This window comes from Rhineura floridana, chromosome 4, assembly GCF_030035675.1.
Source record: "Rhineura floridana isolate rRhiFlo1 chromosome 4, rRhiFlo1.hap2, whole genome shotgun sequence".
NCBI lineage: Eukaryota > Metazoa > Chordata > Lepidosauria > Squamata > Rhineuridae > Rhineura > Rhineura floridana.
This window is the reverse complement of record NC_084483.1, coordinates 149,980,942-150,005,703: the sequence shown is the minus strand read 5'-3', so window position 1 is coordinate 150,005,703 and position 24,762 is coordinate 149,980,942. Positions and strand designations below refer to the sequence as shown.

The following is a 24,762-nucleotide window of genomic DNA, read 5'->3' as shown; positions in this document are numbered from 1 at the left end:
AAAAAGTCCACCCTGGACCCATTTGTTTATGACAACTACCGCCCAGTTACAAATACTCCCTTTTTAGGGAAAGTGATTGAGATGGTTGTGGTGCAGCAGTTGCAAGTACTCTTGGATGAAACAGATTATTTTGACCCATTCCAATCTGGGTTCAGGCCTGGTTATGGGACTGAATCGCCCTTGATCACCCTGATGGATAACCGTTATCGGGAGAAGGACAGGGGGAGTGTGACCCTATTATTCTTACTTGTACTCTTAGTGGCTTTTGAGACCATCAGTCATGGTATCTTTCTAAGCCAACTTGGTGAAATGTGTATCAGCGACACTGTTTTACAGTGATTCTGATCCTATCTCCAGGATCGTTTTCAGAGAATAGCATTGGGTGGTTGTCTTTTGGCCCCCTGGCAGTTGTGCTGTGGGGTGCCACAGGGTACCATGTTGTCCCCCATGCTGTTTAACATCTATATGAAGGGCTTGGGAGCGGTCATCAGGAGATTTGGGGCAAGGTATCAGCAGTAAGCTGATGATACCCAGCTCTATTAATCTGTAACATCTTAGTTGAGCGAGGCTGTGCAAGCCCTGGATCAGTGCCTGGACTCGGTGGTGGGAGGAATGTGGGCCAATAAACTGAGTCTGAATCCTAGCAAGATGGAGGTGCTGTGGGCTGGTGGTCCCCAACTTCGGATAATTGGTCAGTTGCCTGCTTTGGATGGGGTCATACTCCCTCTGAATGAGCAGGTTCATAGTCTGGAGGTGCACCTGGATCCATCTTAGTCACTAGAGGCCCAGATGACCTCAGTGGCTAGGAGTGCCTTTTACCAGCTTCAGCTGATAAGACAGCTGCGTCAGTTTCTAGACTGGGATATCCTGACCACTGTTGTCTATGCACTGGTAACCTCCAGGCTGGATTACTGTAATGCTTTATGTGGGGCTGCTCTGAGGTTGGTCCAGAAGCTACAGCTGGTGCAAAATGTGGCGGTGTAACTGCTCACTGAGGCAGGATATCCCCAACATGTTACCCTGCTGCTGAAAGAATTGCCCTGGATGTCCATTAGCTTCCAGGCCAAATTCAAGGTTCTGGTTTTGGCATACAAAGTCCTATGTAGCCTGGGATCGGAAAACCTGGAAAATTGTCTTATCCCTTATATAGCCAGTCTATCACTATGCTCTGCAGGCAAGGGCCTCCTCCAGATACCATCTTATCAGGAGGTCCGTTCTGCACAACCTAGGAAGAGGACCTTTGGTGTAGTGGCACCAACACTTTGGAATTCCCTCCCCTTAAATATTAGACAGGCTCCATCTCTGTTACCTTTTTGGTGTCTACTGAAGACCTTCCTGTTTCAACAAGCCTTTTAAGTAGAGACCTTATCCCAGTCTGCTCTAATTGCTTTTTAAGTTTTTAAAGTTGTTTTTGAAAGATGTTTTCAATATGTTTTGTTTTAATATGTTTTTAAGGATGTTTTGCTTTAATATATTTTAAAGTATTTTGTTTTTAACATATTTTACAGTGTTTTTAGTGTTTGCCACCCTGGGCTCCGAGGAGGAAGGGCAGGATATAAATTTAACTAATTAACTAAATAAATAAATAAACGAGCAAAGCAGGAGAGCTCGGCAGCCTTCAGAGGGAAGCACGTAGCGGCAGGTATCCCAGTAAGAAGGAAATTCCCTCTTCTTTCTTGGTTTTACAGTCCCCTTTTGGAAGGAGATTGTCAAGCTTTTGAGTGCTCCTCAACTCTTCACTAGGCTGGATGTTAATACAAAAGAGGGGTGGGGAAAAATAGTATGTTTGCCACTTCCCAACCTATCATTGGATCTTTAGTTAAAATGTTAAAAGTATTTAAGACGTCTCCTCTGATGAGACATTAGCTTCTTAATTTTCTCATTCGTGGTATGCATATGTTGGCAGGCTACAAGAGCCTAAAAGACCGTCCACCAAAACCTTGCTTGTGATATTGCTATGTGATTAGGAGGCTGGTATGGATTATATCCTTGGGTCCCCCCCCCTCCAAGCCTGTTACTCTGTATCTGGAAGTTTGGAATCTGCAGTGCAAGGAAACAGCTGAACTGGTTAAGCTAGTTTCTTTGTTAAACCAATGGGTCTGGCTGGATCTGTTAAGTATTTACCTGTTTGAAGATTTGGTCAAGAGCAGCTGTGTTGCCATAGGAACAACTGGCTGATGATGGGAGGGGGTACCCCCCTTATCCTAGGGCCAGGAGTTAGCCTGTGTGTCTGGAGCTGGGGAGTAGGAAAGACACAAAGAGGCTTTACTGCTCTGTGCTGAATCCCAAGCTATGGCTTTGGGGAGCCTCCTTAGAAACCCAATAGGAAGCAGGATCTGTTGGAGTGTTAATGCTTCTGAGCCCTTCCATTTCATGCTTAGGCTGTATATGTATGTAAATGAAGCCAAATATCCTAAAGACACCACAGTCTCCAGTGACCTTCATTCCAAGGAAACCGAACCCTCCTGGAACCCCTGATGTTTCTCACCAGTTGAAGATTGGAGTCCGTGCAACAATATAACTTCAGTTTGGTCTGTGTAGGAAAAGCAGGGAGGCTGGAAGCTGCATGTAAAATGTATTCAAAGAGTTAAACGGATCACCTTATAGGAGGTGCTGTACCTCAAGGAAGCTATCTTGGCAAATGTGATCCTATCAAGCCAACAGTTCAGTAGGGTGACTCCCTAGTTAAGAGTCTACATTTGGCTACGGTACGCAAAGAGGTGCAAATGCCACTGGTCTCCCCACAAGAAATGTAAAATATTCTGGCAGGGCTAATTATTGACTTGGCCGTTCTATAGGAAATGTATCTGTATTGCTGTATGTATCATGTCACAGGGAGGAAGCCTTCCTGTACTTATGATACCCTTTGAAGCATTTTTTAAAAAAAGATATACAAGCTGGGCTTTGAAGATCACATTGTTCTGTTGCTATGGACCCAACCTGACTACAGCGCCGTGCATGGCTGAGATCATTGCTCTACCAAGCTGAATAACTCTTTGCTGAAAGACATTTTGCCACCTGAGCTCCAACATGGAACCCAGAGTTCCATTATTCCCTTGCTTCCCTGTCTCCTGCTCCTGCCCTTTTAGATCCCTACTCGATGAAGTGGAGATCCTTCCTCATAAGTCCTTTTCAGGGCTCCCTCTTGCTGGATTTCTCTGCTATCTCTACCTGACCTAGGAGTTTTGACAAACCCCATTTTATTTCTTTAGGAACAGTTTATGGGGGCCAGGAAAGTTATCTTTTGTTCCCTAATCTTTTTTCTGGAGCTCCTTTACCTATCCATTGTAGCTTCCACATCTGCTCCCTCTTTGAGCATGTGTAATTGTGTTTTAGAGCTGGTTTTGGACAAGTATGTTGGCCTTACATGTCCAATTTATTTCCTCCTTCATCTTCCCATTTTATGGACTCACCCTCTTCCTCCTTTTCTGTCCCAAATGCTTGCTCCTTATGTGTATGTCATGCTGTGCTGAATTGAGTTGTTGCCAGATTTGGCTACTAATTTTCCTAAACTGAAATAAAGCTAATTTCCCCATAGAAATTGATATATTTTGCTGAGCTATTCCTCGCTGCAGTAATGAATGTGTATATTTTGATTCCATGTGTTCAATAAACATTATTTCTGTTGGGAAAAGACCTGTGTGAATGACTGAGTCAATCTGCCAAGAGGTGCTGTTGCCATGGTCCAAAGGTTTATTTATTTATTTTTTATTTATTTATTTTGTTGCATTTATATACCGCCCATAGCAAGTAGCTCTCAGGGCGGTAAACAGAATAGGATAAAATACATACATCATAATAATAAAATCACAAAGCATATAAGACACAATGAAAACAAAATACAATTAAACAAAATATAATATGATAAAAGGATTAGTATTACAAGATTAAAAAGATTAAAATGATTAAAATGCCTGGGAGCATAAGAAGGTCTTTACCTGGCGCCGGAAAGATAATAATGTAGGCGCCAGGCGTACCTCTTCGGGGAGGCTATTCCACAACTCGGGGGCCACCACAGAAAAGGCCCTAGATCTAGTAACCACCCTCCGGGCTTCACGGTGGGTTGGTACCCGGAGGAGGGCCTTAGATGCTGAACGAAGTGAGCGGGTAGGTTCATAGCGGGAGAGGCGTTCCACCAGGTATTGCGGTCCCACGCCATGTAAGGCTTTATAGGTCATAACCAGCACCTTGAATCTCGCCCGGAAGCAAATAGGTAGCCAGTGCAGGCGAGCCAGAACAGGAGTTATGTGCGAAGACCGACTGGTCCTCGTCAATAGTCTAGCTGCCGCATTCTGCACTAGCTGAAGCTTCCGAACTGTCTTCAAGGGCAGCCCTATGTAGAGCGCATTACAGTAATCCAATCTCGAAGTTACCAGAGCATGAACAACTGAGGCGAGGTCGTCGCCATCCAGATAGGGGCGTAGTTGGGCTACCAAACGGAGATGGTAAAACGCATTCCGTGCCACCGAGGCCACTTGAGCCTCAAGAGACAAGGAAGGGTCAAAAAGGACCCCCAAACTACAGACCTGTTCTTTCAGGGGGAGTGTAACTCCATCCAGAACAGAATGCACATCCACCATCTGAACGGGGAAGGCGTTCACCAACAGTGTCTCAGTCTTGTCTGGATTGAGTCTCAGTTTATTAGCTCTCATCCAGTCCATTATCGCGGTCAGGCAACGGTTCAGCACATCAACAGACTCACCTGAAGAAGATGAAAAGGAGAAATAGAGTTGCGTGTCATCAGCATACTGATGACAACGCACTCCAAAACTCCTGATGACCGCACCCAGAGGCTTCATGTAGATGTTAAAAAGCATGGGGGACAAAACCGACCCCTGAGGGACTCCACAATGGAGAGTCCAGGGTGTCGAGTAATGTTCCCCAAGCACTACCTTCTGGCGACGATCCGCGAAGCAGGAGCGGAACCACTGCCAAGCAGTACCCCCAACTCCCAACTCCGCGAGTCTCCCCAGAAGGATACCATGGTCAATGGTATCAAACGCCGCTGAGAGATCAAGGAGAATCAACAAAGTCACACTCCCCCTGTCCCTCTCCCGACAAAGGTCATCATACAGGGAGACCAAGGCTGTTTCAGTGCCGAAACCGGGCCTAAAACCGGATTGAAACGGATCCAGATAATCGGTTTCATCCAAGAGCACCTGGAGCTGGTTAGCAACCACCCGCTCCAAAACCGTGCCCAAAAAGGGGCCATTCGCCACCGATCTGTAGTTGTTCAAATTATCTGGGTCCAGGGAAGGTTTCTTTAAAAGAGGTCTCACTATTTCCTCCTTGAGGCTACTAGGGACTACTCCCTCTCTCAAGGAGGCATTAACCACTTCCTTGGCCCAGCCGGTGGTTCCAGCCCTGCTAGCTTTCACTAGCCAAGATGGGCAAGGATCCAGAACAGACGTGGTTGCCCGGACCATTCCAAGCACCTTGTCCACTTCCTCGAGCTGCACCAACTGAAACTCATCCAATAATAAAGGACAAGGCCGTGTTCCGGACACTTCACTGGATTCATCTGTCACAACGTCGGAGTCTAAGTCCCTACGGATGCAAGCAATCTTATTTTGAAAGTGTCCAGCAATTTCGTTGCAGCGGGCTTCAGATGTTTCTATAATATCGTGAGGGCCAGAGTGTAAAAGCCCCCGCACAACTTTAAAAAGCTCCGCTGGGCGGCATAAGGATGACCTAATAGAGGCAGCGAAATAAAGTTTTTTCGCTGTCCTTACCGCTTTCATATACCACTTATTGGTGGCACTTACCAAAGCATGGTTACATTCGTTGGGAGTTCGCCTCCATCTGCACTCCAGCCTCCTCCTCTCTTGTTTCATCACTCTCAGCTCCGGGGTATACCACGGAGCTGTATGAGCTCTACATCGGAGGGGGCGCGCAGGAGCGATCGTGTCAATAGCCCGAGTCATCTCCGTATTCCACAGTGCGACCAGGGCCTCGACAGGAGCACCAGTCTTATTAGCCGGAAAATCTCCCAGGGCCCTCTGAAAACTAAGAGGATCCATCAGACTCCGGGAGCGGACCAACCTAATAGGTCCTCCACCTTTGCAGAGGTGAAGAGCTACTGTAAGTCTAAATCTCAACAAGCGGTGATCTGTCCATGACAATGGGGTAGATGAAAAACATCCCACCTCCAGATCACCATCTCCATGACCAGTGGCGAAGATCAAATCAAGAGTGTGTCCCGACACATGCGTTGGGCCAGTAGAAAATTGAGACAGCCCCATTGTTGTCATGGAGGCAATGAAGTCCTGAGCTGCACCAGATAAGACAGCCTCAGCGTGGACATTGAAATCCCCCAGTACCAAAAGTCTAGGGGATCTCAGTAGTACCTCCGAGACTATCTCCGTCAGCTCAGCTAAGGAAGCTGTTGGGCAGCAAGGTGGACGGTACACCAACAGTATTCCTAGTCTGTCTCCCTGGCCCAATACAAGGTGGAGACACTCCAGACCAGTCTCCGCCTGCACAGGGTGCTTTGTGAGAGGGAAAGTACTCCTATAGACCACAGCAACTCCCCCTCCCCGGCCCTTAGATCTACCACAGTGCTGAACCACATACCCGGGTGGGCACAGCTGGGAAAGAGCAACTCCTCCCTGATCACCCACCCAGGTCTCGGTTATACATGCCAGATCGGCACCCTCCTCCAGAATTAAATCATGGGCAAGGGAGGTTTTATTATGTACCGACCTGGCATTCAAGAGCAGCACGTGGAGATCCAAAAGCTGGCTGATAGAACAACCAGCAATCCTGTGGGTAAGAGGAGAACCGGAACAAGGCACAGACACAACTTGTCTGGGACGAGTTCAACTTACCTGGCCAGTTCTCCTCCTAACACCATACCTCCCATTACCCGTCATTATGTTAATTGGGGCCCCCGAAAGTCCCCCCATGCTAGGAGTTGTAGTTCTGTGAGGCGTAAGCAACAGTTCCCAGGATTCTTTGGGGGAAGCCATGTGCTTTAAACATGCTTTAAATGTATGGTGTGAATGTGATCAATGAACATAAGTAAAACACAGTTTTACTTAGGAGGCTCATTAAAGATGAAAGGAGATTTCATATTAACATATTGCCGATTTTTTCCTCTACCAGACTTGCTTTTTGGAAGGAGATGTATCAGACATGTTTGATTTTTACTTAAGCGATAGAGGAAGTGGTATGATGCAAGAGATGAAGCACAGGAGACAATAGAAGGGTGTTGCAAACTTATTGTAGGATTTGAGGCTGACAAGCAGTTTTTGAATCTTTCTGAGGCTGGGGTGGAGCCTTCACTACCAATCTACTTCCAAAATCTTGGTGTGGTTTCCACACTTGGCAACAGTTATTTGTCCACCCACAGTGTTTAACCTGTTCTGGAAGAAGTTGTGTTGCTTAGGTCATGTTTTGGGGGATTATGTGTGCTGTGAACATTGGATATAGAGGAGAGCTCTGGAACAGAATGGAAGCAAACTGGTCAAGCCAGGTCTGGTTCAGTTATGAAGCACGCTGAACTGTCTTCTGAAGAGGAGGGGTCCCTGCTTGAACTATGAAACTGTTCTTCAACCTTGGTTCCCCAGATGTTGTCGGACTACAACTCCCATTAACCTCAGCCAGCTTAGCCAATGGCCAAGGATAATGGGCGTTGGGTCTCCAGATGTTGTTGGACTACAAGGCTGAAGAACAATGAACTATGATATGCAAGAAAAGACAGTTATGGCCCTATGGTGGAACAGTGAGCCAGTTTGAGAAGGAGATACTATATAGTCAGCGGCTTTTTCAGTCTGTATTGTTTCCTGTGCCCCGACAAGACTCGGAATTACATCAACACCTTAAAACAATAGAAAACTGATTCTGCAGAGTTCTGCCCTGATTTGTCACTCACTAATACAAAACTGTAGTTTAGTTGGGAAATAGGATGGAAAGAAATGGGGAGAAAGTAATCCTAATGGCTTGAGACCATGTTACCTGAAAGATAATTGTTTTCTGAAAAATTACCTTCTTCCATATATAACTGCCTGAACCTTAAGATCCTTTTTGGAGGCTCTTCTCTGTGTGCTTCTGCCAAGTGAAGTGAGGCAGGTGGCTACTAGAGAAAGAGGCTTCTGTTGGTGGTAACCCAGCTTTGGAATGACCTCCCCAAAGAGGCTCACTTGGCACCTTCTCTATGGGATTCTTGGGGGCAAATGAAGACCTTTATATTCTCCTTTATAAATATATGGTGTTAAAAATCTGAATTTTATCCCACGGATTGTGACTTTGGTTTTTTATACTATAAATTTTAATATTTTAACATTTTAACTTTGTGAGCCACCCAGAGAACTATATTATTGAGTGGGCAATACTGCAAACAAACAAATAAATAAAACTAATGTGATGACAGTGGACTAGTTATGATACATTTTTCTGTTTTAGTCTCTCATTGATTAACTTAAAAATACAGAAAAGGGGATTTGTGGATTTTCTTAATTTTGCATACAAAATGTAGCTTGCTGTATGCCACTCTTACAGCCCAATACTATGTTTATTCAGAAGTAAGTTTCAACCATCCAGTTCAGTGTGACTTACTCCAAAGTGTGCATGGTTACAGCAAGGGTGGGGAAGCTGTGGCCTTCCAGTTGATGCTGGACTACCACCCCCTCTGCCCTAACCAGCATGGCCAATAGTCAGGTTTGATGGAAACTGTAGTCCCAAAACATGGAGGACCACACATTCCCCATCTCTGGATTACCGTCATAAAGATCTGGCACAAATCTATTCCCTTTGAAAACAATTTGGATGTTAGCAGGATAGAGGAGGAACAGTGGGAACCTATTACACTGCAGATCTTGCAAGTCAAGTGCACACCTCAGATTGTCATTGATCTTTGGGCAAACCCCTAAGACAGATGTAAATGTTGAAGAATCCTCACGACCATACCCTTGCCTCCGAGGAGAGTTAAAACGTCTAGGTACCTGTGTTGATATATTATTTTACACATATCCTCAAAAAAGCAACAATACATAGCATAATATCCAATATATAAGTAGTAACATGGCCTCAAACTGATGTATATTCTCCTGGAAGCTCCACTGAACTCAGTGGTGCTTCTTTCTGACTGCATACATTCATCTTATAAGACACATGGAGCTGTTAACAAGAGATCTTCAGCCAGCTGAAATGCAACCTTTAGAGTCTAACTAGAAATGCACACCATCTTGCAAAGAAATACCATTTAAACTGCTAGGGAAGTAGGAACCCCATCAACGAAAAGAAGTATCTTGCCTCTGCTTGATTATTTTCCTCACTCTGTGACTCCTATACTCATCTGTCACAAACAAATCTGAAAGCCTCATTATCACCTTATTCACTTGTTGGAGCAAGGAGGCTCCGTCAGATGACACAATTACTTCTGTACTCCAAACAGTACTAGAATTCTGAAAAGCTGATGCATCCGTTTAGTTTGGCTTTCTAGAGGAATGGTGCCCCTTAATTTCATATGTGAACACTAACAGAGAGCCCTTCTCCTCCAATTCCACGGAGGGTTGTTTTTTAGAGAAAGAAGTTCCGTTTCCTGAATACAACAGGAAATGAGACTATAAAGGGACTGCAGTACAACTTGATATGGTGGACTTCATGTGTTGCTGCATTATAAAAAACAATACATGAATTCTGTAACCCAAGATTTGAATATTGTTTATTTGTACTAAATTTGAAAAAGTTCATTCAAAATTATATCATTATAAAAGTGTCAGAGCTGCACTTCACTGTGTTCCCCCCCACCCCTGCTGTGCTTCCATCAACACGTCTATTCAATGAAGATACTTATCTCACCATCCCCAAGCAATAGACACTCCTAGCTGATTGATGCTCAAAAGCCTCACCACTAATTCTGCCTCCTCTCCAAAGTTCCTTTTGGCTCTGCCCACTTAGACCCTTCTTACCCGCCTATTAATTCCTGCAAGAATTCTCCTAGTGGTCTCGTTTGAGATCCTTGTCCACACAATGCAAGGGAAACTGAACAGACTGTAGGTCCCCACCATCACAAGCAATTGAGACCATGACTATTTAATGCAAAGCTAATCCCCGTGGTACCGCACATTTCATTCCCCCCCTATTTTTTATGCATGTGGTTGTGGTGGTGCTTTCTTGTTCTGACCTTCCTGTATCCTTTTTGTAGGTGTGACTCAGGCTGGGAAGGGAAATACTGCAAATGTGTGAGGATGTGAGGCTGTCTCCATGGGTCATGCCACCAGCCCTTGCAATTCAATTGCCAAAGTGGCTGGATGAGCAAGTTCTATGACAAAGGTAGGTTATGCCACTTGGAATAAGGTGGGGACATCTTGAATAAAGTCAGGACAGGGAAAGGAGGACACAGCGTAAACTGCTCGGCTCTCCTAGGAAGTTGCCTTATACAGAGTCAGAACTGTCCGTCCGGCTCAGTATTGGCTACATGGGACTGGCAACTAGCCTTCCGGGGTTTCACACAGGGCTCTTTCCGAGTGCTGAGATGCGGCATGAGTCTCCTGCTGTCACCCTCAGCAGTCCTGGATAGAGAATGTTCTATTGCCCACTCTGCTCCCAGCAAGGTATGGAGTGCATGTTTCACTAAGCTGTCAAGGAAGGGGCCCCCCATTGCAGAGGGAAAGGCTCCCCATCATGAGGTACTAAATGTCAAATGTTGGTGTCTCTGCAGGGAAGTCACTGCTGCCCGCTCTGCAGGAGGTGCTGAAACAAGGAGTCTGGCTTCTGGCTGAGAACGGCAGGGGAATCAAATTCTGCCACCTTCCCAGCGTGCATCACCAGCACTCGGTCCGAGTCCAGGATAGTGTTTAACCTGGTAGAAACAAACACAGCAGCGAAAGCAGGGTCAGATTTCATTTCTGGAAAGAGCAGAAACCTCAAAAATATCACCCTCTTTTACTGCAGTACCTTCAGTTAAGCAAAAGGAAGTGACTGCTGTAAAATGACAGGCATCTAACTGAAATGCAGAGGCTGGATGGCCACCTATCAGGGATGCTGTAGTGGTGGGGTTCTCTGCATTAGCTTGATGACCTTTGAGGTCCCTTGCAACTCTATGGCTGTACGCTTGACCTTACACACAAACAAATGCACGGGATTGCCTTATCGGAGGCCTAGTACTCACAAGCAGCAGTGGAGGAGTCAAAGGGATTTTTTGTATGTAGAAGTAGTCAATCACCTTTCACCTATCTCCAACAATACAGGTTTGCTAGCTGATTTGTTGTGCGTCAGAACTAGACCGAAAGCTCAGCTTTCCTGATCTGTATACCTTGGATAATATTACTGAGAAGGTCTGCAAGACAGGGACTGCAGTCCTGTTCATTTATTTGAGTGTAAGGTCAAGCTGAAAATGTCCTGACATTCAGCCATCTCCAGTCTCTTACTAATATTAAAAGCACAGCAGCTTTCCTAGATATCCTGCAACATTCCCGCTGAAAAGATCAGGCTGCATACACATCACTATTTGCTGCCTTATAGGTGATTGTTGTAAGCTATTCTGGGAGCCCTTTCAGCTAAAGAATAGGAAAATGCTTCAAATAAATGATACATTAATAGCTATGTTAAGTGATATGTATCTTTGACTGTTGTGAAGTCAATTGCTCCAGGAAATGGGATTCAGACAACCTAATTGTGTGCAGGATTGCAGCCAAATTATTAGGTCAGATGTGCCTCCTCTTCCCGCACAACTTGGATCATTCATGTTTTAGTTGCACTTTTGTTTCTTTTGACAAAAATGAAACGCAGAGGAGTTCCAGAGAATAGGTTCAACATCTTTCAAACACAAATGGCTGATTCTGCCCATAACACTGTCCATTTTTGAAATTCCTCTCTGCATATTCAATTTACTGCCTGCCCTACCTCAAGGGGGCAAGGTAGCGAACGAGATAAAACCCTCAGACAGCAATTACAGCTATTAAATCATCAGTATTGCATACTGTTCTCTCTACTTCCTCTGCAGGGGCTTCTGCATACTGTGTTATCTAAATTTTGTCTACCAGGTGTATATAACACATTGTGTGCCATTCTAGTGTTTGAGGAGCGTCCGAACACTGTGAGACTAGCAGTTGTACAGGAATAATAAGATGCTCTCTCGTACCAGGCTCAACTGTTGTTTCATCTGGGCGCAACCAAGATGGGGAGAAAGGAAGCACGGCCATCATCAGCTCTGCTCAAAAGGCAGCTCTCTAAGGCTTCTGTTCCTTCAGGCTGCGTCACAGTGAGTGGTGAGACATAGACCCACTCAATCTGACCCGTGTTCCATTCCAGCTGATCACCTTAAGAACTTTGTAACCAGGGACTAGAGCTTCAATTTGCTTTTGTTCTTTCTCCCTTCCAGCCCCTTTTCTGTCATTTTCTAGATCGTAAGCTTGAGGGCAGGGGCGGTTTTATTATTGATTTTTGTAAGCTGCCCCGGGAGCTGATTTTGGCTGAAGGGCAGGGTAAAAGAGCCTTGAAGAAACCTAGCCCAGTACTGACTGGTGGGTCTCCCACCTGAGGTCTTTAGTGTCACTTGCTACCTGACCTTGTTAACCTGAGATGCCAGTGTAATTTGGGAGTTTTTGCACTCAAAAACGTGTGCTTTACCACTGAGCTATGGGACCTCCTCCATATGAATAGCTTCTGCCCCTTAGCTACTTTCTAATGTGTACTGGATTTTTGATTCAGTGTATACTCTCTTGCTCTAACAGAAGTTAATAAATGTTGAAAATGGAAATGGACTGCCTTCAAGTTGATCCCGACTTATGGCCACCCTATGAATAGGGTTTTCATGGTAAGCAGTATTCAGAGGGGGTTTACCATTGCCTCCCCCTGAGGCTAGTCCTCCCCAGCTGGCTAGGGCCTGCTCAGCTTGCCAAAACTGCACAAGCCAGCACCTTCCTTGTCCGCAACTGTCGGCTGGGGGGCAACTGGGCTTCTTGGGACTATGCAGCTTGCCCACGGCTGCACAGGTGGCAGGGCACATAACCCCTGAGCCACTCACTGCAGGGTGATCTTTAGCTGGCCCTTGACACCCAGGAGACACGAGCAGGGATTTGAACTCATAGACTCTGGACTCCCAGCCAGGCCCTCCTCCCCACTGTGCTATACCAGCTGTACTAATAAATGTTAGACATACATATTTACAATTCAAATGATCTCTACAAATAATGTATTGGATGTATCAAAGGAAAGAAAGCAAAAGAGAGAGATCAGGTGGGATTGGCTTTCCCCAACTGCAGCCATCATTCCATCAGGCTGCAGCAGAGGGAGAGAAAGGAAGCAGAGCCTTTGGTCATCCCTCAACTGTCACCTAGGTTCTAGCTGCAGCCATTCCATCAGGCTACCTGAACTATTTCTATCCTAGCTGGTTGCTATAAGAACTTGTAACTTGATAGAACCGATGTTTTAGTATGCTTTTTTCCTCCTCCCTCCTCCTCCCCTTTTTCCTTCTGGGTCATGTCTTTTAGACAGTAAGCCCGAGGGCAAAGGTGGTCTTACTATTGATTTTTGTAAGTCACTCTCGGACCCTTTTTTGCTAAAGAGCAGGATAAAAATGCTTTAAATAAATACATACATAGAACAAAACCTGACAGCTTATACATTATATATATATCTATACGGAGGTCACTTCAGGATAAAAGCTGGATGAGAATGACAAACTATTCAGAATTCTTGTTTTTTAAAAGACTATATATATATAGATATATATATATAGATACACTGCCTCATCTTGGATATGTAATTATCAGCAGTAACTCAAATTTAAAGTGAACACGACACCATATATACATATTCAATTCTGAAAGCAAATATGGTTCACATCATCCTGACAGTTAAGAGTAAAATTCAATCAATAGTGCAGTAAAATTGCTCATTTGTGATAATGATAATATCAAGAACTCGGATCTTTAAAATAAACATGCCCATGATATATTTAAGTTAGTAGCTTTCCAATATTTTCCAGTAAATGCTCTTTTAAGCATCCAATTAAAGAATTTAATTTGATTAATGATATGGATTGACTCCAGCTAAGTCATACTCAGAGACAAGTTAGTCATGTCCATTGATTTCAGTGAGTATACTCTGAGGATGACTTAGCTGGAGTCGATCAAACAAATCTCCTTAAATCTTTATATGACTAAAAATAGGATAAAAGCCCCCACTTCTTTTGTTTATAGACAATGCACAATGTGTCAGAGCAGGCATGACAGCATTTCTCCAGGATGGCAGGCAGAAATCTAGCTGGTGATACGAAAGATTTCTGCCTGAGACCCTGGTGAGCCGCTGCAAGTCAGAGTATTGTTATTTACATTTGTTACCTGCTCTTCACCCTAAAGGTTCCAGGGCAGGTTACAATTTAAAATACAACATTAAAAATAGTTTAAAAATAATTACAATCACAAAAGTAGGATGGGTCCTAAAAATATACATCTCTGTTGTCAAAGGCCAGGCAAAGAGCTGCGCCTTCACTATTAACCAAAAATTGTATATTGAAGGTGCCAGACGCACCGCTGTGGGGAGGGAGTTTCACAACTTGGGAGCTGCCAGAGAGAATGTTCTCTCCCAGGCCACTCCGCCCCTGAGTTTCTGAGGGAGGCGAAACTACCAAGTAGGCAATGCTGGACCTATAGTCTGACCTAGACTAAAGCAACATATAGCTTATTAGAAGGAACCCTCATCTCCCACACTTTTCATTTACAATATTTAAAAGCATTTAGTTTTTATTACCCTTTTTAAATCTGAGGACTAATAAATTGGGGGCAGCTTTTTGGTCAATCAGTGTATGTTTAAAAAATTGATTAGCCAACCAGACACATTACAGGCCTAGTACTTTCCAGGGCCTTTCCTAAGAAAGCTGACTATACTAGCAAGTGCTCAGATTAGAAGACAGCCAGATGAAGTCCACCTCACTTCCTTTTGTGTGGATCTGTTTAGTTATTGTTTTTTGGGTTTTTTTAGAAAGAAGTTGGGGGGAGACATAATCTGACTAAAGTTAAGGGAGGAGTGGGAGTTGTGGATTTCACAAAGGCTCCCGTATGTTTTCTCGCATAATTTGAGCACTGATACTAATGAATACCTCCTGAAGCATTTCAAGATTTGCAAATCAAAAGGCATGTGGTTGTGATGTTCCTGCATCTGTTGTCCACTGTGCTAATTATCACTTGCTGAGAGAGCCATGCAAGTAAAGTAAACTGATAAGACAGCCAGTGTGGTATAATGGTTAGGGTGTTGGACTATGTCCTCGGAGACAGGGTTCAAATCCCCACTCAGCCATGAAGCTCACTGGGTGACCTTGGGGCAGTCACTGCCTCTTAGCCTAACCTATTTTGCAGTGTTGTTGTGAGGATCAAATGGGGAGGGAAGAAGCATGTACACCACCTTGAGCTCCTTGGAGAAAAGGTGGGATATAAATTAAATAAATAAATAAAGTGCCATTGGCAAATAACAGTTGAGGCAAGGTGATTTTGTAATAGCTGAAGAACAGAAACTGAAGCAGAAAGGAAACAGCACCTGTGAGCTATCGTCAGTACAGTTTTGTTTGCAAATCGCTGACGGATGGTCTGCTGGAGTAATCTGTCTGTCTTCTGATCCACACTTGCTGTGGCTTCATCAATGCACAGAACCTATAATTGAGACAAAGTGACAAGTCAAGCACAGGAAATAAAGAGTATTGCTGCTACAAACACATATCTTGGTCCTGCTACTGAGTCATACACCACATTTGATTTAAACATGCATTGTGGGATCTAACCAATGTAAGAACTCAAAGAGCCACACTGGATCCAACCAAGGATCCATTTAGTACAACAGCAGTCAGCAAGATGCTTCTGGAAAGTCCATAAGAGCCTTCCCACTGTTGGTTGGCTCTCAGTAATTGGTATTCAGTATCATACTGAAAATGGACATATTCTGCAGTTGCCCCAACACTGTAAAATGCTCTTCTCTTTCCCATGTGTGAAGCATCTACAATTATTTGCTTCAGGCATCTTGTAAAAGATGATCTTTTTGCACAGACTTTCCTGATCCATAAGGTTGGACCTTCTACTGTTGGTATGTTTGTATAGTATATTTAACTCTGTTTAATTATATTGTTTTGTAGTATTATAAATTGCTTAGACATTTTAAAAATATTAAGCAGTTTAGAAATATTTTTAAAAAAGTAAATAAACAAAACTCTACTTCTGAACATGATTAATAAATTTATCAGCAGCCAATTATCCTGTCCATTAGTTTGTCTCCTCCCCTTTTGCAGCCATCTAAGCTAGGGAACATCATCACATTTTGCGGTAGAAAATACCATAAATTACTTCTGTACTGTTTGAAGAAATATGTTTTTTTGTCTGTCTTCCATCTATGGTAAATCAATTTCAGTAAGTGACCCTGAGCTTTAAAAGAGAACAAAACACTTCTCTCTATCCACTTCTCCACACAGTATATAATTTTATGAACCTCCATAGTGCCCTTCCTTAGTTGCTCTTTTTCTCAAAAAAGTCTCATATGATGCAGTCTTTCCTCATAAGGAAGATGCTCCAACTTTTCTCCATCTTTCCTAGCCCTTTCCTTTCTGAGACTGGGCTACTAGAGCCTCCGCACACCTTTCAAGTCCTGCAGTATCTTCCCCATAGTTGTCCCAAGCCAAAAATCTCTGGCATGTCTGGGGAACCCACTTTGAAAGGACAGCACTCACCTTCGCCTGGGTCAGGAGAGCCCTTGCTAAACAAACCAGCTGCCTCTGTCCTACAGAGAGACTCTTTCCTCTCTCCCCTAGCTCACAATCCAGCCCACCTGCATGGAGCAAAAGAGTGGTTAATGTATGTTTCAAAAATTCACCGCTACTTAAACACTAGTTCAGATGAACAAAGATACGTGATAGGAAAGACCTGGATGTATGCAAGAAGGGCTAAACATGCAGTGTGGTTCCAACAAGAAACCAAGACTGGAAAGCTCTCTAAGCCCTTCCAACATCTTTTACTGCTATAAAGTCTCCCTTTAAAGTAGCATCCCCAACCTTGGACTACAGCCTCTCTCATCCCTGGCCATTAGCCATGCCAGCTGTAATGACAGGGGTTGTAGTCCAACAACACTGGAGACCCAAGGCTGGGGAAGGCTGATTTTAAGGCTCTTACTGGGAGCGTTAAAAATGTTTTTACACAGCAGCTTCCACTGGTACCCAGCAGCCTCCACCCCTGTAGGTGTTGTAGCTAATTTTCCTTCTGCTTACTAGTCTGACCAGTATGCAAATCCATTAGATCCTGATGGATTCTTTATTAGGTTCTTGATGTCTTTTCCCTCCTAGCAAATGTAACAAGCAGCTCCTTTTTGTTCTCCAAACAATGGACTCACCCATCTCTGTAATCACTGTCTGCAGATGGCATTGCTCCAAGACTTGCAGTAAGTCAGCATCCGTGTGCTGCCCCAGAGGGTCCAGGTTCTCACGGATTGTCCCACTGAACAAAAAGGGGTCCTGGGGGATTATGGCCAACCTAGACCTAACGGGGAGGACACAGAAAGGCTTGCTGGGACTAAACAGCTTATGCTAATGGTGAGCAGGCAGCTGCCATTCTGAGACAGCCCTTTCCCCTCTCATTAAATTGACTTTTCAGACTGCTGCAACAGTGACTGGAGGTTGCAGAGGGGGACACTAGTGCCATTGTGCACCTGCTGAATGGTCGACTCTTGGTTGAATGTGACCTACCTCAGGGCTTTCAAGCCTATGGAATGGCTGTCGATATTGTCCAGGAGGATTTGACCAGCTCTCAGCTCCACCATACGGAAAAGGGCCAAAAAGAGAGTGGATTTGCCAGATCCAGTCCGCCCGACTATTCCTACTTTCTCCCCAGGGTAAATTGTGAAAGTCACCCCATCAAGAGCATTTGGTAGCTCAGGCCGATAGGCCAATACCACTTGCTGGAACTCTATGTGACCCTGACTTGGCCAATCAGGTGCAACCTTGAAGGAAGAGAAAAAGTGTGAGCAATAATGAGCAGCAATACTTTCTACCAACTTCCTAGTGTAAGTCTTTTTTGATCTACTGTCCCTATGATCACCAGTGGGAGCACAGTGGATCCACAGGCCCCAAAGTGGCAATGCTTACTGAAGTCCTAATTGCAAATGCAACACTGGCTGTCATTTTGAACATATCAGGGGTCTAGGTCCGGTGATGTGATGGAAGATGGCTGAGCTGCCCTGTACATTTTTGGCATCACACCACTAGTCTGATGAGCTTTTGGGCTTGCTGTTTTGACTTCAGAGGTGGTGGTAGAGGCTTCATTTATTGAGTAAGACTCTGGTGTGCTGGGCATTGCACAATTTGTAAAGACTTTCCCTCCATGCAAGTGGCTACAGAGAAGCTAGGAAATACCTTTGTGAGGAGATGCTGATCCAAATAGAGGACTCCCTACACCTCTGAATACCGCTTACCATGAAAACCCTAATCATAGGGTCATCATGAGTTGGAATCGACTTGAAGGCAGTCCATTTCCATTTGTTAAAATATTTCCCCCTCTCTGCCACAATCCCTGCTAACTAGCTGAAAGAGGAGAGGAGGAGAGGGAAATTCTATATAGGCCAGATGGGTCTAAAAAACCCTGCTGTTTTGTTGAAGGCAGGATGCTTACCATTACTATTACTACTACTGCATTTATATTCCACCTTTCCTCCAAGGAGCTGAAGGTGGTGAACAAACATGGTCCCCCCCTCCTGATTTTATCCTCACAACAACCCTGTGAGGTAAGGTTAGGCTGAGAGACAGTGATTGGCCCAAAGTCACCAAGTGAGCTTCATGGCTGAGTGGGGATTCAAACCCTGGTCTCCTATGTCCTAGTCCAACACTCTATCCACTACAGCGTACTGGCTCTCACATTTCTCACCAAAAGGGATGGGAAGTCTGGATTAGCCCCATCTTCAGAATCTGTAGGGAGAAGTTACCTTCTCCATGATGCCCATCTCCAGTGAAGAATGTCCAGCCTGCACATAATCATCGCCATAAACCATAGGGACAGATGGGGAACTAATGTAGACCAAAGCATCCTATGCCCATGGATTGTGTGGAAACAGATGTTCTGCAACGGCACGTCTGATCATTCAGATAGCAACGTACTCACCCCCCCTTAAAAGCCCTAACAAGGCATCCGTACCTGCAGCCGCTCCTCCTGAGGCTCTATGGGAATCTCTGTTGCATATTCCTCTGTCCTTTCCACACTCACCATCATGGTCTCTGTCTGGGTGAAGCTAGTGATGAGTCCAGACAGCAAATTTGTGACTGAAAGTGCATAGGAAAGGGCCAGGCCCACGAGACCTGAGGGGACAAGAAGGGCTTCATCAAAAGGTAGCAGGAAAAGAAGGAAATGACAACTCTGAAGCAAAGAAAAGAAGAGTAAGGGACAGTGGTCCAGCTTCAATATGGGAAAGCAGAAGATACGGAAAGAGAGAGACCTATGTGTTATGAAAAGTGTTCCTTGGAAATAATTGATGGGGTGGGTTTCTCTTACATATTCAACATCTAACTTAAAGGGTTTTTAGGGTAGCTAAGATCAGCTAAAATTCTTTCTTCTCTCCTCGTCTTGGTGCTTGCATCACCTTACATGCTTGAACCATTTGGATCTGCCTACCTAACTGTCACACAGGTGCCTTGGGGAAGGTGAGCAATGCTTCTCTTTGCTTGTGGTCGGCCTTTTTATGCATTTTATGGCATAACATGTTTGGGAATAGGCATGCCTGTCTTGCTGTAGAGGAGATCAGCTGGATCACTGGTTTCCAACTCAGCTGTGTCCTAACCTTAGGTAGGCTGCAATATACCTCATCTTCCGATTCTTTTTTTTTTCCAGAGAACAATGGGGGGATAGAGAGAGAGAGAGATGAAAAATGACAAATGAGACCCATAGTGCAAGTTAATATTAAGAGTAGGTCTTGGGTGTACCAAACTACTCTGTATTTCCTTTCCAGGCCTCCAGAGAGTAGAAATCCATAATCCATGCCTGAGAGTGGTGGAAGAAATAAGTATTCTGAGGCATGAGTGGCAAAGGAGCGCCACAGATGAAGATGCCTCCTTCAGAGTCCATTATTAGGTGGTTTACCTGGGTTTCCCAGTTTCTTCTGGTGTTGGATGATGGCGATTCCTGCAATAGCAGTAACTACAGCAACTCCAATCATCTGCAGCCGGATGTCCAGCCACTGCATTGCGGTGTTGCTGGTAAAACGGCAGCGCTGATTCAGTTCCAATCGCAGCTGGTTCTCTGTCTCAAACCTAGACTGGATACAACCCAGAGCTTAATACCAGGAAGAGATCCTCTTGCAGTTCCCAGCACCTCTTTTCCCAGCTACCACAGGGCCAAACCCTTAAACCAGCAATTTCTGTGCATATTTAAATCTTCCCTGGCTGAAAAGCAAACCTCACCTGCCTGTGGCTCTGGTTGCCCGGATCGTGCTGAGGCCTGTCAAGGTCTCTGAGAAGTGGGTGTAGATGGGAGACAACGTGAGACTGTAGAGGCGTTTAAGTTCCCGGGAGGTGCGCCGGTAATAGCGTTGAATTGAGTAGTAGATGGCCGCCAAGGGCAGCAGGACAAGGCCAATCCAAGGCAAACCATAGGTGATCATCACCACCATGCCCAGCAGACCAAATATATTGGCCAGGAAGATATTGAGAAGGAATGGCAGGCTATCATCCACGCAGTACAGGTCCGAGGAGAAGCGATTAAGGATTCGGCCAGCTGGCGTGCTGTCGAAGAAAGTCACTGTGGCCTGGCAATGGAAGAACAAAAGTGTTGAGATCCACAGTGGGCTGTTTCACACTTTGAGAGAGTCATCTGTGTCAGAAAAGACTTGCACTTTATCATATATGAGGAGCATCAACAAAGATTTTTTCCGCTGCAGCTCCATAAACCAGGCACTATGGCATACATCACCTGTTCCATTCTTGTACTTAAGAGATAAAACACTTGTGCCACTCCTCATACAAGATGTGCTTCCCTCTGTCCCCCCTCCCCAACATTATTTATTTATTCATGGATCGTCTTTTACATATGTCTCAAGGCAATTTACAGAAAGACCATAAAAACAGCTAGTTTTCAAAACAGTACAAAAAACAACTGATAGGTATAAAAACAATACAAAATAAACACCTAAGGCAGAGACCTTTTGCCCAGCTAAAAAAGCTTGTCAAAACAAAGAAGTCTTCAACTGTTTCTGGAAAGTACAGATAGTGGGTGCCTGTTGTGTCTGAATAGGAATGCTGTTCCATAGAACAAGGACAGCCACATTATATTCCATGATGAAAAAAACTTATCACATGAAACAGCCTTGAAATGATAACTTTACTGGACCAAACAAAGGTTTGTTTTAAGGATTACAACCAGTTTGTTTAATATATAGAAATATATAGCCTTTTGCCTATTTTGTTTATGTCTCAGGGACCAACCTACCCATAAAATCTTGATGTGTAGTTGGCCGTGGCAAGGACCTACACCCAGGTGAGAGGAGTGACCTCAAATCAAACGGAGAGGGAAGCAGCCTAATCAGGTTTCCTTGCCACATAAACTGGAGGAGGAACAGGGAAGAATGCTAGCTTGAGCTTGCCCAATGGGAGAATATGCCAATTCTTTTCTTTTCCCTGCTCTTTACACAAGTCCTTAACAAAGATATCTCATCCCAGTATAAAGTCACTTTCATGATCCAGCCTTGAGACTTGCTGTGGGGAAGAGGAGGATCCTGCACAAGCTACCATCTCATACTAAGCTTGGTTCATGCGATCGTTCTTAAAACAGGGATAAGAACTGTAAAGCACATTCTAAACAGAGAGGAACAATCAGGTTTCTGATCCATAGTGAAGATTATTTCCCTCAGGAGACCTCTGGGATTCAGGGTTAGCACAGTACCTTCTGGAACAGGCCATTAAAACTAAATAGAGCCTGGACAGTTGAACCCAAAACAAAAGCAAAACAGGGAGGTAAGGTGGGATCTAAGAGCAGCTCCCCTTCTCTAGTCTGTTCCTGTCCTAAAGTAAAGCTTCCAGGACCCAGTGTTATCTTGTCCATCACACTTTACCTTCATCACCCTTTTCAGCAACCTATTGTGAATGACAATAGCAGCGTGGATGGTGCCATAGGCAAAAAGGAAAGCACGCAGGATGGTGAAGACGGAATTTGCCCCAGCAATGCAGCCATATACAGTCAGGTAAAAATTCACATCCAAAGTGCCATTTGAAGGGATGGAAGCAAACACTGGGGAACTGAGAAAGAGACAGACAAGGTCATTCAAGATAGACGATTCACCAGGAGTGCCTTTTTTCCAGCCCTTTCCTAGTTCTTGAGCAAAGTCAATAGGATAGCTCTCAGTGTGAGGGGAAGGGATATACCTACGAAGGCTCCAGCAAAGAGCCTCCATCCCTCCTACTGTACTCAAGCCTGGTGCCAAGTTTGAAGGGAGTCTGGGCAAGGTGGCAACCCCAGCGTCTCCCTGACATGACCCCCAGTGAGTATGGGGGAAATGGCAGACAGGGGCAGTACTAGTGGTGAGGAATACTAAAGCAGCCAGTCAGCCCAGCCCTTTTTCTTTCACAGCCAGGCCCTTGAAAAGAAAAAAAAGTTGTGCCAGCCTACATGGGTTCTTCATGCCCCTGGCTGATATGCTTGCCAGGGGACCAAGGGTGGGATGAAACAAGTTTTTCCCTGGATGTAACTCCTAATGCAGCATCGCCACATTGTGGGAGAAAAGTTATGATGGTGAATGACCCACTGCTGCTTCTACCAGCGCTAGGCCCTTAAAATAAATGAATAAATGCCATGGCATTCGCCCAACCATGCCGGGTGCTGATGCAAGGCTTGACTGTGCAAGCCACCTATCACCCCCAATGCACCCATTGCTCCTCTCAGGCCTTTCTTCCCGGGAGCCTTAGAACACTGTTCTTCACCCTCAGGACCCCACATATTGTTGGACTACAACTTCCATCATCCTTGGCCATTGGCTAAGCTGGATAGGGTTAATGGGAGTTGTGGTCCAACAACATCTGAGGGACCAAGGTTGAAGAACAGTGCTTTAGAACATGCTGTGTATCTACCTGTGTCTGCTCTTCTTTTGATCTGATAGCAAGACCACGTTTAGACATGTGAAGTATTTGTCTTGTTATCTTAGTAACATTTGGAAAGAGTCAGTCGCTTGCGTACATGGAGTATAAGGTGTCTTACAATGTTGAAGAACTCACTGTAAGTTTTTGTAAGCTGACTCATATTGCCAGCATGTGTACTTCCTCCACCCCTCCACTAGGGATGGGGAACTGGATCCAGCTAGGCCAACTTTAATAGGTCATCAGGTTACCCACTTTCTTTACCTGCACAAAAGCTACAAGTGCTGTGCTGCCATGATCATTGGTGTTTACAAAGGCGCAGTGATTTGCAGGGACCAACAGTGGTTGTGAACCAATTAGCGAACATAAAAGTTGCATTAAAAACAGAAGATTACATGCCCCTATGGCAAAACATAATATAAGATGTGGACATACCTAAAAGGATGTAAGATTTGGGACTCTTGAGAAAGTTACAGGAGTAGGAAGCCAACTGGGAGCGAGATCGAAAAGAAGAGAACTTTTCTGGATATATTCTTTGAAGACTATGGTGCCAAATGGACTAAATGCAGATCTGAGCTGGACCCCTGTGCTGTTATAATTGTTTTGGGTTCCTATTTCATCTCTTTTGTATAGAGTATGTTCACTGAATTATTGCTCTTAAGAAATTTAATTGCTTCATAGGTGCTATTAATTGTCATGTTGCTATCTTCTTCATGGTGAAGTGCCTCTGGTGGACTAACAAGGGTTAATGTAAACTGTCGAGCAATTCCAGCTGAGGTATGTCATGTGCTTAGCAGCTGGGGGAGTAAATTCCATAGCTGTGTTGCATCTTTAGGCTCAGTAGTGAGTATGTTTATAATAATCTGGCTGATAAGGCATCGAAACTACAGCAATATGCCTAGGATGGATGGATGTATAATATTGGCGAAACTTTGTTACTATTTCTTGAAATATGCCAACAGGAGGAAATGGTATATGTCAATGGCAAAACTTTTGCTTTACTAATTATTGTTATTATGATTATTGCATTTCATTAAAATTTAATTTTAAATTATTTTTATACAGCTAATTTACTTCTTTGAAATGTCAGTGTATCAGTCTTTACCCATAAAAGTAACATACAAAGGTAAGTGGGTTCACAGTATACTACTAAAACAGCTGTTTTTTGAAATCCAGAGACTCATCATGAGTAATTAATGTTTAAATATATTTTTATCTTCTGCCCTTTGTAGTGTATGCCTATTAAATCACAAGGCCACTGAAGGAGACTCTTGTCAAAATGCATTTGGCCATGTTTTGTGTCTTGTATGGGCACTGATTTATTACTGTATGTAGAGTTTTATTAGTGATTTTATGCTCGTTTTACAATACATGTGTATTAAATTTTTGTTCCACTTCATTTTGTGCCTTATATGTGCACCTTAACTCTCTTTTGAGCATTCTGTTTTTGTTAAGGTTGATTCAAATGTTTCTGTTCCTCCTTACCTGCGCCATACCTGACATCACATGTGATGTCAAGTGTGGGGCAGGTGGGTGCAGTTTGGGGAAAATGGCCTTGCAGGTCAAATTTCCACCTGTGCCAGGCCAAATTGGGATCTGTGCTGGGCCTAATTAGGCCCACAAGTCAGAGATTCCCCATTCCTGCCCTCCACCTAAAACAATGCATATAGTAGATTTTGTAAACCTTGCCTTCTCCTTTCCTGTCAATTTTCTTTTTGTTTCTATAAAGCTCA

General features: G+C 44.3%; 2 protein-coding genes across 7 annotated transcripts in view; one reads left to right on the top strand and one right to left on the bottom strand.

Annotated features, from left to right (window-relative positions):
• Positions 1-11,471, top strand: part of LOC133383661 (zinc finger protein 318-like) — a 32,558-nt gene extending 21,087 nt beyond the window's left edge. The window contains exons 9-10 of one of the 2 annotated variants that reach the window (XR_009762365.1): positions 10,148-10,275; positions 10,664-11,471. The gene's annotated coding sequence lies outside the window, so the exon portion shown is untranslated. The remainder of the gene's footprint in view (positions 1-10,147; positions 10,276-10,663) is intronic. The other variant, XR_009762366.1, reaches the window with a different exon arrangement.
• The window catches only part of ABCC10 (ATP binding cassette subfamily C member 10), a 46,045-nt gene continuing 30,930 nt past the window's right edge, over positions 9,648-24,762 (bottom strand). For all 5 annotated transcript variants that reach the window (XM_061624766.1, XM_061624765.1, XM_061624763.1 and 2 more), the window contains exons 14-22: positions 22,012-22,195; positions 20,366-20,709; positions 20,046-20,215; positions 19,107-19,267; positions 17,666-17,919; positions 17,314-17,459; positions 16,658-16,755; positions 15,481-15,593; positions 9,648-10,804 (exon numbers count right to left, since the gene is read on the bottom strand). In XM_061624766.1, coding sequence (XP_061480750.1) covers positions 10,669-10,804; positions 15,481-15,593; positions 16,658-16,755; positions 17,314-17,459; positions 17,666-17,919; positions 19,107-19,267; positions 20,046-20,215; positions 20,366-20,709; positions 22,012-22,195 — 1,606 coding nt within the window. In that variant the 3' untranslated portion in view covers positions 9,648-10,668. The remainder of the gene's footprint in view (positions 10,805-15,480; positions 15,594-16,657; positions 16,756-17,313; positions 17,460-17,665; positions 17,920-19,106; positions 19,268-20,045; positions 20,216-20,365; positions 20,710-22,011; positions 22,196-24,762) is intronic.